Source organism: Ursus maritimus, unplaced genomic scaffold (genome assembly GCF_017311325.1).
Source record: "Ursus maritimus isolate PB19 unplaced genomic scaffold, ASM1731132v1 scaffold_18, whole genome shotgun sequence".
Lineage (NCBI taxonomy): Eukaryota > Metazoa > Chordata > Mammalia > Carnivora > Ursidae > Ursus > Ursus maritimus.
The window spans coordinates 13869313-13884929 of record NW_024424230.1 but is presented as its reverse complement, the minus strand read 5'-3'; the positions used below and the strand labels follow the sequence as shown (position 1 = coordinate 13884929).

General features: G+C 35.5%; 1 protein-coding gene across 3 annotated transcripts in view; it reads right to left on the bottom strand.

Annotated features, from left to right (window-relative positions):
- Positions 1-15617, bottom strand: part of PIGN (phosphatidylinositol glycan anchor biosynthesis class N) — a 111600-nt gene that overhangs the window by 46529 nt on the left and 49454 nt on the right. For all 3 annotated transcript variants that reach the window (XM_008705079.2, XM_008705087.2, XM_040632458.1), the window contains 7 exons: positions 14641-14719; positions 13320-13502; positions 7781-7920; positions 5094-5193; positions 4897-4989; positions 3848-3939; positions 1954-2062 (listed from right to left, as the gene is read on the bottom strand). In XM_008705079.2, the coding sequence (XP_008703301.2) occupies positions 1954-2062; positions 3848-3939; positions 4897-4989; positions 5094-5193; positions 7781-7920; positions 13320-13502; positions 14641-14719 (796 nt within the window). The remainder of the gene's footprint in view (positions 1-1953; positions 2063-3847; positions 3940-4896; positions 4990-5093; positions 5194-7780; positions 7921-13319; positions 13503-14640; positions 14720-15617) is intronic.

Below are 15617 nucleotides of genomic sequence, written 5' to 3'. Positions count from 1 at the left end.
CCGTCTCACAGCCAAGGCTACAAGATTGAACTCTGGCAGTAAGCAGAGGCCCTCCTTTACAAGCACGAAATAAGGCATTTTACATTTTCAAGAGTAGTCTGGTATACGTGATCACACTGTATCTATTTAGAAATATTCATTATTAACGTCGAAGATTTCTTAACTCATGGAAATGCAGACGGTGCAACGTGGTTGACTGTCTTCTACCTGTGGCCCTCACCCAGTCATATCCATTGATTCAACACATATTTGTGGCCTGAACGTTCACCTGGTACTGGGAACACAAGGAGCACATTTTTCTCCAGGGAATATATATAAACTTGTGGAGAACTGGTAAACTATGGTGTGTAGGCTGGTGGCCTGTTCCTAGAAATACTGTTTTGTTGAAACACAGTCACTTATGTGTATTCTACATTCATTCATTTGAGCGTAGTCTACAGCTCCCTCTGCACTATAGTAGTACAGCTGAGAATTTACAACAGACTCCATATGACCCACAGCCTAAAATATTTATAATCCGGCTCTTTAGAAAATTATTTGCTAACCCCTGAACTAGTGGATTATTTGCCATTTTTAAGAAATGACATAGCTATGGCTGTAAATAAAGTAAAATCTCCTAGAGATCAGATTAGCAACCTCATCATCAATCCTTGAGATACCTTTAATTCTCTTATATTTTCCGTGAATTTAGAAAAAAAAAATGCTGTTGCTAAAGCTATGACACAATCCTAGGATCCTTTCAATTGCAAGACACATTCTCATGTCAGAGATGTTAATATGTCAAAAGATATTTATCTTGGAATTACCAAAAATATGCTATATAATAAGAGCAATTAATCCAAATTAATAAAGTTATTATAAAAAGAAATTTCATAACAGATTTACCAACTCAGGGGTATTTCCAACAAAGACCAAGAATTTTAACATGATATTTGCTCCTACAGAGTGGGATCCAGGAACATTCACTTCTGCCAAAGTAGTCATGATTATAGGTGAATTCTGTCAAAGCTACCTATGGGCTTTAGTGTAAAGCCAGTCAGTGTACCATTTAAAATGAAATATACATTCCTATGTCTTGACAGGACATTTGACAAAATATTTCTTCTCTTTTTATATGTTCTCTATTATTCTCCAAGAATAAACTAACATCTTTTAAGTGTTGTTCTATTTTTATTTTAGAGTATTCTTAGCATTACTTTTATTACCCCAGCTTTGTTCGGAGGAAATGTTTTGAGAAGACTCCTATAAGTTTTCTTTTGTCAGTGTTCTGGATGTGTTTTTTAATTTTTTGTTACAAAAACAAGTAGTTTCCATGCTTATATACAAAACAGCTGTCACTTTACAGAATATGACATTATATATTCTCTAATTTTCACAACTCTATTAGATATTATCTCTACAGATGAAAAACAGACAGAAGCTATATTACTGAAAATTGCATATCTAGTATACAGTATAACTGGGAATTGACTCGATTTTGAAACCTCAAGTTCAAAATTCTTTTTGCCACATCAAAGCCAGCAATCAAGGTGAAGTCTACTTTCCCTGGCACGTCATCTGAAGTCTTAAACTGGCTATTCTTCACATAAACATACTCAGAGGCTGCTTTCACTTCAAAGATTACGCTTCTCCCAACGAGAACAACACAGAATCTCAGTACAAAGGGGGCCATTTATAGCTCAGCTTTTTGGTCAATATGGATGCTTCTTATATCTCCTTAACCTCTGCTCTCTTGGCATGTTTGGGCTGCCTCCAGCTGACCTTTTGGCTATTTCATACCTTTTAGAGAATATATTTCCGTGTAATATCTTAAACAGAGAACTTTCTTCTCAGCTGGCAGGCATTGAGCAATGTAAATGTGATGGCATTTTAAGAACAATATCATTAAATACAACCGTAAGACCCATTTGGTGTATCATTAGTATAACATGGTGTTGAAAACCTGTAACTGACCTGAAATAGATGTAACAGCAGCTCTTCGTTTATAAAATGATCTTTTCTTTTTATGAGAGATGTTACAACACTCAGGGATAGCAGGAGAACCAGCAAGCCAGCACCCATTCTGGTTTAAAACACAAATCACAATTTCAAATTTTCTTAAGATATTTATTGAACACATATATAAAAATAGTTAGAACACATATATAAAATAGATAGAACACATATATAAAATAGATACTTTAATGTAGACTCTATCAGTCATTTGGTTTTATCAAGATGAAGGAGCAAAATAGATACACTGGTATAACAGGAATAAAAATCACAGGATGAAGATGCAGTAGGGGGACACCTGGGTGGCTCAGATAGTTTAGCGTCTCCCTTCAGCTCAGGTCATGATCCCAGGGTCCTGGGATCAAGTCCTGCATTGGGCTCCTTGCTCAGCGGACTCCATGAACCAGGAGTCAAAATAAAGAAGTTGCAAATATAGCTAACTAGAACACCAGCACAAACTTAAATCACTGAGGAATTTAAATTAAGCATAGAGGGGGAAAAAACATAATTTTTAAAAATACAAATTAGATTTCTCATGTTTTAACAAGCTTGCTTCTTGAATTCATCTTTAGTAAAATATGCAAGTGGCAAATTTCTATGGAGATTATTTATATAATCTCTTCTCCTTTTAGTATATAAATTCTACTCAACTATGTTAACACTGCTTGAGCAGGAGAGAAAGGCAGAGACTGACCAAAAGTGGAGAAAGGGGCTTTGTAAAGACAATAGGAGAGTTCACACAGAAATATGAGGCAAGAAAGAAACGAAAATATTTGAATTCATTTTCCTACCTACTATTATAGTTTATGACAGATACAAAATGTTTTTACTTAGTAACACTAATAAATTATGGCTTAGAAGAATGGTCTTAAAATTCAATACAATTATTTTAGGCTCTGCTAATAAACTGACTTTCTGGAATAATTCCTGACTTATTCCATACTAGTACTTCACAGAAATGAGATAATGTGTTCACTGAAAATCAACACATACTTTAAAAAATATCATTTAGTTAATATTCCTTCAGTTAAAAAAGATATACCCTTGTCAATTAAAGAATAGGTTAAAATGCTAAAAAAGCTGCTTATACAGAGTTCAAAACAAAGTAACAAAGATGATTGCATGATTAGAAAATGAGAGGAAATGTTACACGAAATACAGATCATTTAGCTTGCCAAACACACACATACACACGCACATGCACACACACACAGCCAACCAGTGAATTTCTTGATAATAATTTAGAAGTAAAGTCAAAATAAAAAGGTAATCAATTATTTTACAGATTTATTCGGGATATATTGAGAAGAAATAAATGTGACAGCAGCATGGAGAATTAGGTAAGGTATACAGAATTTTCTAACAGTTTAAGTGATCAGATAGCGTAAAGTTGTCAAGGTACAGAGTTTTCTCCCCTAGAGATCATTACATGCTGATTAGAATAGAAGAGAATTTCATTATTCTAAGACATTTAAGTGTGGACATGCACAAAGACAAAGATTACATCAATAGCCTTTAGATATTTTCATTTTTGGCAAACAACATTTTTTCATATGAAACCTTTACTGATTCCTCAATACACAAAAGCTTCTAGACTTTTTTTTTAATTTGGCATTTTAAGTTATCACTGTTTGGCCCAATTTCATTTTTTTGAAGGCCCAGAAGCATCGCCAAGGAGCTTTAATGCTCCCCAGAGCCTGAGCCAATATTTATGACTAATTGTTTGATATTAGTATTTTAAGTTTATTCACTAGTTCGTTTTGAAACTCATGACCAAGATTAGGTTCATATTTCACAGTGCTGATTGAGAAAAACAATTACATCGAAAAGAAAATAAGTTAAATATTGTTCATACACTAGAAAGATATCTGGCTTTCGTCCTACAACAGGCATCAGTGGGAACACTGCCAGGAGCAAAGAGAAGAAAATCCAACTCAGTGAGATGCTCTAAAATAAATAAAAAAGTTACCTTTAGACAAGTATGGTAAAGAAAATTGTCTTTAGTGTTTCACAGACTGTGCAGCTGTGAAGACTACATGCAAAGCCTTAGAGCTATTTAAATTGTAATATAGTTCCTCTTGGTGGTGGATCTGTCATGTAATAGGTACTGTATTAGGTATAGTATGAGCATTATCTGATTAAATTCTCACAATAACTTCATGAGGTAGGTTATACCACTCACAGTATTTCAGATAAGGAAATGGAGCTCAGAGATGTTAAAGTACCAGTGGTACCAGTTCTACGACCAGTAAATGAAACAGCCAGGATTTAAACCAGGGTCATATTTCATAGCAAGGGCTTCAATCAACTTATGTTATACCATATGCTGATGACATCTATAAGAAAGCTGGCCTGCAAGTGACTGAACTCAGGAGGGAAGGAGGTAAAAATACTTTTGCAATTAGATTAAGACAAAAAATTATCAATAACCCCATTAATTGGAGAATCTTATAAGTTCTCATAGGGTGGAAAGAAGATATTTCTATCCTCCTGGTTCATTCATTAAAAAGTATCAAAGTGCAAACATGAGCCAATTCTCAGGGCTAGGAGAAAGATGACTCTTCTGACTTGAGTTCAGAGCACTGCTTCCTAAGCCACTGCACTGCTGTAGACAATACCATCCTTCAGATATTTGAGGCTAATGGAATCTAGGAAGTGATTTAGAGAAGGACATACCAGTTCTGCCTCAGAGTATTTCAATCACAGCATGACCAAATTCATTTTGATATCAAAGTCTATGTGAATCACTTAAAGGTAACCTCAGTCCTCCTGTCAAAAGGACCAGGCTCTTTATGTAAGAATACATTCTACCCTTTTCTTTAAAAATGAACAATTCTCTGAGTTAAGCACACATCAAAACAAAGTAGTTACTAATCTGTCCAATGTCAAAACAAGTACTTGTACCTTTGCTCGAGTCCATAGCTGAGTGATAAATGGCCAACACGCAAATGCAATAAGTCCAGCTGTGAGCATGTAGCGGTAGAAAAAACTGAGAACCTAGCAATGCAATCCAAAGAAGAAATGAAAAATGAGGTCATTTAAAAGGAGTTACATATGTATGAAAGAGATCCGAAAATGCTGGAATGCGGTAAATTACTCACTAATACTTCAATTCCCAGGGTAAAGACGAACAGGTATCCAACCAACTGACTTGGAGGAAAGGTCAACAGTGATATGACAAAGTCTTGAATGACTTGAAACCTGTTTGACAAGATTATTTATAAAAAGGTTATTTATACTGTATATTGAACAAAAAATTTAGGTAATATATGGTAAAAAATAAAAACTGCGCAAACCCAGAAATCAGGGACTTTTCAATTCATAGGTTACTCAAAAACTAATATAATCTCTAACAGATTTCTTTCAATGGCTTCACTTACCTAAATCATTTTTTTGAAAGCTAGAAGTATTTTAGGAAAAAGTGTAATTTCTGAATTTGATAATGATCACAAAAATTTGTTTTAAAAATAAACATTAATGATAAATAAATATTTGATCTTAGGTTAAACATGAGTACATACAATTACAGATACATGATCAGAAATAAGATGCAATGAACACAAATGGATAAAAACGGGAAAAAATTTTAAATTCACCAAGGTTATATTGAAATCTCAACTGTCTTAATAAAATAAGCATAGGTTTTCCTAATCTAGGTAGAGAAAATCTTAATTGCACTTTTTCACTGAACTAGATAACCTCCTCCAAACCCAATTTAAGATGTCGCTAATTGTACACTCATTGTAATTAAATGTAAATCTATAACCATTAAAAATGTATTACATACTTGAGTACTTTTTACATTTCATCACTGGAAAAAGTCTTTTCAGCATTTGTAGTGATTAAGTAGGTAATTATAAAAGGTCAGTATCATTTGGTTTATGATCTTTTCTTGACTGAAAACAATGGCCACATAATGTTATTAAAACTACTAAGGTACCATGTAGGAAAGTAAAGATAACACCAGTCCAAAGGAGAATGCTTCTTTTATTCTCAACAGTGAACAAACATAGGAAAACGAGATAATTTTGTACATCATTTAGAAGATTTTATAAAAAAAGTGAATTTTTATGTTTTATTTTCTATATAATCTATCAAAAAGATAAAGATAGAACACAAAGTACATTCAAAATCACATTTCCTTTTAAAGTTTAAATACATACGTCATCTTCATAATTGGGATATTTAATGATTCAGGAGAGGTTCTGTAGTAGAATAGAATTTTCTGCAAGGATAAAACTTTCATTCTAAAATTTTTTTTTTTAAGATTTTATTTATTTATTTGACAGAGAGAGAGCCAGTGAGAGAGGGAACACAAGCAGGGGGAGTGGGAGAGGAAGAAGCAGGCTCCTAGCAGAGAAGCCTGATGTGGGGCTCGATTCCAGAACGCCAGGATCACACCCTGAGCCGAAGGCAGATGCCTAACGACTACGCCACCCAGGCGCCCCTAAAAACTTTTACACCAGAGTAAATGACATGAGAAAAAAAATCTGATTTAAGTACATATATCCAGCAATCCCATCCCCTTCAAATGGAGAAGCAACACTATGTCCTTTTGTTAGTGTCTTTTTGTCTTATACTTTTAAATGTTAATATTTTAAACATTTTAATATTAATTTTTATTTTTGACATTTTAATATGTTAATATTTTTAAATGTGTAATCTTTTAAAGGATAGAAGTTGCAGTCAAAGCTGGAGTTAACAAAAATTAGAATAAAAATACACATTGTGTCATGACAAACATGCTGGCCAACCCTGAAAATACCCTTAAGTCTGGACTCTTATTCCTTGGTCTGCTTTTGGGGTCTGGTTTGCTCAGAGGATACTTGGATACCAAAGACTAAATTTAAATTCTAGATTACTGGTGCAAATCTAGAGGTCAACAAGCTGTGCAACATGAGCCTTGCTGCTGATGAACGTGAACCACTCCAATATTTGAGTGATTTTAAAGTGCTTAAAACTCGCCTGAGAGCTCTACCTCTGATGTTTTCTTTTTTCTTTCCTTTTTTTTTTTAAGATTTTTTCTATTTATTTGACAGAGAGAGAGACAGCGAGAGAGGGAACACAAGCAGTGGGAGTAGGAGAGGGAGAAGCAGGCTTCCTGCTGCACAGGGAGCCTGATGCGGGGCTTGATCCCAGGACTCTGGGATCGTGACCTGAGCTGAAGACAGATGCTTAACCGACTGAGCCACCCAGGCGCCCCTGATGTTTTCAACAATGGTAAGAATCCATTTTACTTCCAGCTTGTGAGGAGGCACTTAATGGAAGAAACCACGGCACATGTGAATAATATCCACCACTCTCTGTATGTACACATTACTAGCCTGGATTTAATTACAAAGTTCCATTTATCTAGGCTTACATGATAGCTATGAAAGAAGGGCAAAAAAGTGTGGAAAGACAACATGTACATTTCCTTGTGAAACACGAAGATACATTGGAATCTCGGATGATGAGACAAATTCAAAATATAAGTTACTCCTGGCATAGTAACATCAATATTATTCTATTTGTAGTCCAGATTTTTCTTATTTATAAAGCATACACAAAGAAGGGAACAGGTCAATACTACCCCAGGGCAATAAAAATGAAGTCAAAAGGGAAAGGCAAAACAAAAAGGATGTTTATATGCAACATTTGTGCTGCTATAAATGAAGTGAGAGGGCTGAGATTGTAGGGTATATTATAAATACCTTTGATGATTTATGCTATAGAAATCTAACGCACTTTAAATACAAATTAAACTGTCAATGAAGTGTAAAATAAGACAGCAAGGTGTGTTACTTACTCTCTTAGCACAGCATACCATATTGGCATTGGCAACAAACAATATACGTAGTAAGTCCAGGGACAGTCTTGAATCAGCAGGAAAAATGCTACTAAAACACCAATAGCTATAAAACTACATGGCAGAAGGTGGCTTGGTTTCTGAAAATCAAACAGAACATTGAAATACTTCTAAATTGATGCTAATTGATAGGTTTTTAAAAGAGATTTTATTAAGTGAAGAGACATATTACTATTTTCTTTCAATGGTTCCACACAACTACCTGATTAATTGAAGAACTGCATTTAAAAAAAGTCCTGTCATGGGAGAAATATCATTACAGAGTAAAAAGTTGGATATCCTGGCATTGTTGCAACTAGGCAATTCTCAATTTAAAAGTGACAATGTTCCTCAAGTTTGTTTGCAAGTAACTTGTTTGGAACTCTGAACATATTTCTCCTTAGTAACAATCTTATAAATGTTGATTGAGCTCCCTGACCAGCTCACAAAAGCCCATTTAATGCACAATAAACTGTGGGACTTAATCTTCCTTTGGAACAATGCTTCTATCTATTCAAACTCCAACTTGACATGCTGCCCACGCTCCTCTCTCCATTGCCCAACCACAGTGTGTTCATTCAGTCCTATCTTCTCTTCCCAACCACCTGCCAAAGAAGAAAGGAGTTCCTCAATGTAAGCCACGAGTGATGGCCTCCATGCGCTCTGCAGGCCCATGGGTGCTCTGGGCCAGGAGTGATGAAGCAAGCTTCAGGGACAGACATTTTCAGTAATTGGAAAAAGAACACACCTTTGGAAAGCTGTGATGCTAAGAACAGCACCAGAGGAAAAAACCAGGAATGGAGGGATAATATGGCATTCTCTTTTGTCTGTTCCTTGTTTTGTCTATGTTTTCATCTCACTTTGCTAGCCAAAGCTAAATAAGGTGAGAATTAAGAATTACTCACTGGAGTAGAGGAATTGCAGGGGAGGGAGACAAGAGATTTTTTTCCTCTTTATAACTCTTCCTTATAGGCATAATATGTCACCAGAAAGGAAGTAAGAAACAAGGATAAACTAGGACATAGTTGTAAAAAGGAAGGTGAAATACAGCAATGTGATTAAGAGTTTAGAATTACACAGATCAGAACTCAAAATCTGGCTCAGTCACTTGCTCTATGTGCAACGATATACAACCATGAGCAAAGTACAAAACTGCAGTGAGACTTAATTTCATCCCATTTATAAAATGGGAATAATAATTCCATATCTACTTATCAAGGTTGGTAATGTTTAAATTAGATTATGCAGAGCTTAACAAAAAGCCTGGAATGTCATTAATGCCTACTAAACAACAGCTGCTATTATTACCGTCATTTCTCCTCCCCCACTTCTTTGCATTAGTCCCAGCAGGCACTACAGAAACCTCTAAGTGAATAGCACTGGCAACGGAAATGTGTGAGACAGCAAGGGAGGTCCCATAACAAGCTGCAAATCTCAAATAGATGGGGAGAGCTGGAGTCTATAAGCTGAAGATGGCCGAGGCATGTATTCATTTTAAGAGGTGAGACTGTTTCACATCATTTTGAGAATAGTAAAATAATAACAAAAGAAGTTGAAAAGAGTATCTAAAAGAAATTCCAGGGATTTTCTGGAGTCAATATAATATGGTACAATAATCTAATCCTTTGATACCTAAAATAGACCTTACCAATGACATCCACTTGTAGGAAATGAAGTCATAAAGAATTCAGTTCAGCTGAAGTAGAGATTGAAAGGCTTTTAAATAATAAGAGTGGGGGGCATTTTTCACTTTATCTTAAGTTGACTCCCCACTGCCCCCTGGCCCCTCAAAAAAACACATGATAACGAGCCATCCTGGTGCATTATGATCACTCCTTCATCCAACAAACATTTATTAAGTTGCACACTCTATGCTGTGCTCCGTACTAGGTGATGGCCTTCAAGGAGTTCAAACCATACAGGTCAAGATGGAATCATGAAACTTGGTTTAAGGGATTAATATTTTGGGATTTTTATTAGGTAATAAGAAAATAAAGCAAAGCATGTGGCAAAATAAGGATATTTAGTTCTAAACCAAGTAACATTTGAACTGGCAAAAAAGCAGAGGAGAAGAGTACGTAGAAGTTACATGCAGAATACAAGTAAGAGGAGCTGTAGCAAATTACATTTAAAGAGAAGAAGATATTCACTGTCTGTAATGGTGATAAATTAAAAACGACCTGTATAATCTGGGTGACACTGTCATGTAGAAGGGACACAAATTTTGGAGTCAGACCTAAATTTAATTCCAATGCTGTCCTTCTAGTTGCTCGTTAATTTGACTAACCCATTTAGCTTGTATAAAGCTCTGTTTCCTCAGCTGGCAATGAGGATAATATTTCTTGCAAGCCCATCGCTCCTTCCTCTGCAGGCCCTCTACATTCTAGCCGCATCAGTGACCTGCAGCTCTTGCAAGAAGCCATGCTACCTCCCTCCTCATGCTGCTCTCGCTGTGCATGGCCTCCCTGTTTTCTACTTGGCTATCCTAGTCACCCTTTAAGACTTCACTTTGGGGGCACCTGGGGGCTCAGTTGGTTAAGTGTCTGCCTTCGGTTCAGGTCATGATCTCAGTGTCCTGGGATTGAGCCCCACATCAGGCTCCCTGCTCAACGGGGAGCCTGCTTCTCCCTCTCCCTTCCCCCCGCCCCGCTTGTGCTCTCTCTCTCTGATAAATAAATAAAATCTTTAAAAAAAAAAAAAAAGACTTCACTTTGGCAACAACGTCCCTGTGAAGCTTCCCTACACCCCGACTGCAAGCATCACGTTCTAATACATGCACAGCTGGGCTTCATCTGACCTCCTAACTGCTCTCCAAACCTCTCTTTAGTTAAGGCTATGGACCACTGGCATTTTATTCTTTCTTCAGAGCTGTTCAGACTGCATCACTTCACTAGGTTATAAACACTCACCCGAAGACGAATCAGAATGTTTTTGCAAACAGAACCAAAGGGTTCAAAATATTTTTGATAACCTTAACTGCAACAGTCAGTTTTGTGTGTCAACTTGGCAAGGCGACCATCCCCAGTTCTTCAAACACTGATTTAGGTGTTGCTGTGAATGTATCCTGTAGATGTGATTAAAGTCCATAATCAGCTGACTTTACGTAAGGGAGATTATCCTAAGTAATTGGGGTGGGCCTCTTCAATCAGTTGAAAAGCTTTAAGAGCACAACGGTGGCTTCCCTATAGAAGAAAGTGCAACCCAGTGTGGCTTCAGCTCCTGCCTGCAGCTCCAGTCTGCCCCATCTGAGGGCCTGACCCACAGATTTAGGACTTGCCTAACTAGCCCCCACAATTACATAAGCCAATTCCTTACACTAAATATCCTAATATATATATCCCGCTGGTTCTTTCACTCTGGTTTAACTCTAATGAATGCACCAACTCCTCACTAATGGTTTAAAATCTATAGTCCACCATTTGAGGCCTTTGATTATTTCAGCCTAATCTATACTGTTGGTATAATCTTTTATTAGTCCCTTGAACAAACCTTCCACATTCTGCCCAAATTGAACTATTTATTTTGAAAGCAGTATGGTATAGAAAGAGCCTGAATTTAAGTATCAGTAAATATTGTTATTTCATACCAGTGTGTCCTTAAAGAAAACATGTATCTCTCCGAGCCTAAATTCCCCCACCTGTATTTACAAGAATCACAACCACCAAATTTACAGTAGTGTTAAGCTTAATTGAATAACACATGCAAAGTACCCAGGATAGTCCTGGGATAGTACGGCTCAGTAAGTGTTACTTATTATCCCAGCATAATAATACATTTTCCCAAATCTGCCTCTGTTTATATCATTCGATTTGCTTCCATTCTCATCCTCTTCCTATAGTTGTTAAATTTCCATCAAGACTTACTTTTTGCTGTTATCAACACCCTCGCTAAAGTGAGCTCCCCTCTATTTAAAATATGATAGTCTTTGTATCACAGTCAAACAACATATATTAAAGTTGTTAAGTGTTACAGCTGTCTTTTGCAATGTCATGTAGTATAGCAACCTACATCTGATCAAGTGATTATGTGTGTACACCTCTTACCTACTTTAATTCCAGGCTCCTTGAGGGCAGAATCTGGATTTTGTATTTCTTTGGCCAGCCTAGGCAGCAGCTAGCATTACACTGTACACTCAAACATTTACTGCATTATCAGATAAATGAATAAAGGAGAACTATCAGCCACGAAATTGTGTTGATTCATCAATCTAAAGACTTCATATCTTTTCTCAACCACCCAAATATCAAGGTAAACATGAAAAAGCAGTGTCTGGCCCAAGACTGTTCTGGATTCAAATCTCAATTCCTCCACATCCTAGCTCAGTGGCCTTTTGCAAAATACTTAAACAGTTCTGGCTTCCTCTTTTCTAAAATGAAATTATAATGCCTACTTTCAGCATTGTTAGGAGTTTAAAATGACAAAATAAATTTCAAGTACCCAGCAAAATGCCATTGCTAAAACATGGTTGGTTCTGTTTCTTTTGCTACCATGTCAAAAGTTATTCCTGTTCTCATCAATTTTACATACATTCAAATTATGAAAATTACTAGAGGGAAATTATTTAAGATGCACTAAAGCACTATAAAAAATTGGAATAAACACTACTGTTCTTCCTTCCCTCATTACAGAAAAATAAAATATAAAATTGGAAAAAGTTACTACAGGAAATATTTGCAGACTGTTAGTATAACAATATATCATCCAGATATATTACTTTGTAGAGGATTTGGACATGGTAATAATCATTAGAATGAAGTAACGAAAATGGAAATGGCATATTCTCCCTAATAAATGATAATTAGCAATATATTTTAAAAGAATAAAGTGTTTTAATGTAGTAAAACCATATATGTACTTTTAGATTTACTCAGTTATATGAAGTACTAGTAAAGGTTTTTGGGGTCTTTTTGCATCGAAAATGCAGTAAACTAGGGACTAATTCTTAAAATGAGGATAAATAGAAAGTTCTGAGAATCTGCATTAAGAATTTCAGAAAATTGAAAGAAGGTAAGAATAGTTCCAGAAAAGCACATACATTATTTAAAAAGGGACATTTTGAGTAAGTGATTTTATCACTTTCTAGCTCCTAAACTTTTAATATCAGATAGAGTTAAATATATTGCTTTGAAGTAGTTTTCTGACCACCTGTACTAGAAAGATATGGGATGTTTATAACATGCTAAATAATTATTAAAAGGAATAGAAAATCAACAGTTAATGCCAAAGGAGAATTTAAATTATACAGCTATCTTTATAGCTCTTAAGTTACAGGGCCATTATTATTAATATACCTTTCCCCAACCAGAGAAATAAAGATAACTGAGAAAAAAAAAAAAAAGACCCAATACAACAAAAGCAAATGAAAGGTAAGAATTAGCTTAGTACAACTTTGTATGCACATTGTATGAACTCATTACAGCTGATTTGATTCAATTTCTTTCCCCAGTCCTAGTGATTTTACACCATTATCTGAATCTTCATTGTATTTTTTTGAACATACCTTAACTTCTTTGCTGACACCTCTAGTAAGGTTGGAATGAGACTTGATGATCAACAAAGCAGCGTATGATGTCCATCCCACAAAACCAAGAACAACATTGATGCCCAAGAAGAATCTGTCGTAAGTGTGATAATAGGACAAGCCTTTCAATGCAAGATGAATCAGCTCCTTGCAAAGGGAGACCTATGGAGGAAGGAAAACATAACTTGCCACATGGAAGAATCAGAAAACCCAAGATTTAAAGGCAGGACAATTGTTTTTTGTTTGTTTGTTTTCAAGATTTTATTTATTTATTTATTTGACAGAAAGAGAGGCAGTGAGAGAGGGAACACAAGCAGAGGGAGTGGGAGAGGGAGAAGCAGGCTTCCTGCTGAGCAGGGAGCCTGATGTGGGGCTGGATCCCAGAACGCTGGGATCATGACCTGAGCCGAAGGCAGACACTTAACGACTGAGCCACCCAGGTGCCCACAGGCAGGACAATTGTTAAAATTGGAGTGCATAACTGTAAATGATGGATCAAGAAAAGATTTTAATTATTCAAGGATCTTCTTGCAAAGTACAAGAAAAATTCCTGAATAGAATGAATTTTGAATCTTGATAAGGAAGGGTGTTTTAAATGCAAACTATGATATGTGTAGTGATTTAAAATGATTCATTCTGTGGAAATATCTACAGATGACATACAAAAGAAAGAACTGAAGTCTAATATTGGTCCCAAATAGCAGAGATATCCACATTTGTATCATTTTTTATTTTCTCAAACCAGATTACCCACGTCAGTTATAAAGCATCATTAAAACAGAAAAACAATAGCTCACTGTTTTAAAACCGTAACAAAAATAAGCATTAGAAATGCATGGTATTTTACTTAGACAATTTGAGAAACTGAAAATAGAATTCTCTTTTTTTAAAATTATGACCATTTAACAAAAAGAAAATTAGTGGAAAACATAGTGGGGTAGTTGTTGAGAAGACCTGAAGCTTCATTAGACTTTGATAGTGTATAGATAGTGTCAAATGTACAAATATGCCATGTTCTAAAATATTGTACACTTAGGTAGGGTTACAGAAAATTAGAATATACTTTCTCATTATATAAAAAGGCAACTGTTCATTTCCATGCTAACCTGAAGAGTTTACCTGTGATGATATCTGAAATAACAGAAGCATGTCCATGGCTAAAGCAGCTACTTAGAAAATTCAATCCTTGCTTAAGGGTTCAGGAAAGCTCCCTGGCTTTTGCTCTCCATAATGTATCTTGACCCTCCCCACACCCAAAATGACGACTAGCTGTTTATATACATAAGGCCTGCATACTTACTGCTTCATCATACTTTCTCTGTTTTATATAAGATCTTGCTTTTCTTAAAATGTTTAGCTGTTTAGATTCAGAAAGCAACCTAAAAAAGAAAAGGTTATGTTTAAAATGTTTCCTCATTTCAATGATTTTTTTTCTTTTTCTTCTTAATTGAAAAATAAAAGGATGGTGCAAGTTGAGAAAATAAAGAAATGAAACGAAACAAAACAGAACAAGGAAAGAAAGAAACCTAAAGCTAACTGTATTATTGCTTGTTACCTGAACTCTCCCAAAAAACAGCTTTAGTTAAATTTGGTTTTCTTGATTCAGAGTTTCAACTCCAAACTACACTTAGAAGAGTCATATGAGCTATCATTTTGAAGAAATGGAATACTCTAGTTAACAAAGAAATTCTGACTAAATCAATGTAATCAATGGAACAGCAAATTAGTGGCGTGAGTTTCACTGCTCAGTAGTCTTGTGCTCATCTGCACACAACAGACAAGGCAAATCCATTATGGCTCTTTGTTCCCCTGAGCTAGACAGGGCCTGAGAACTGTCATGATCAAAAAACTCCAAGCAATCAAAACCAACAATCAAAGAGAGTGAATAATTTGAACCTCTCTGCCATTCTGTTACTACACCAATACCTTTTCTGGTTCCCTTACCTTGCATTTCTCTGTCGTTTCCCTGTCCTTATTTTACCACAGTAGAAACCTTAAATACATAAGGGAAATACTCCCAAAATTGCATCAACTGGAAATAAATCTGAAGGCATTAAGTTTATGGAATGTAAAAATTGAGGAAATATAACCAGAACTCAATTACCTGACTGAAATAAGCAAATATACTCAAACACAAAATTGAATGTACACTGCTTAACTAAAACTTATAAAGTGAATATCTTCAAACTTAAAAAAGTACAAAAAAAGTTATTTCAGGCTTTATTAGGGTTAGATCATGTGAAATTGATATTTTTCTATGTCAAAAACTACTAAATT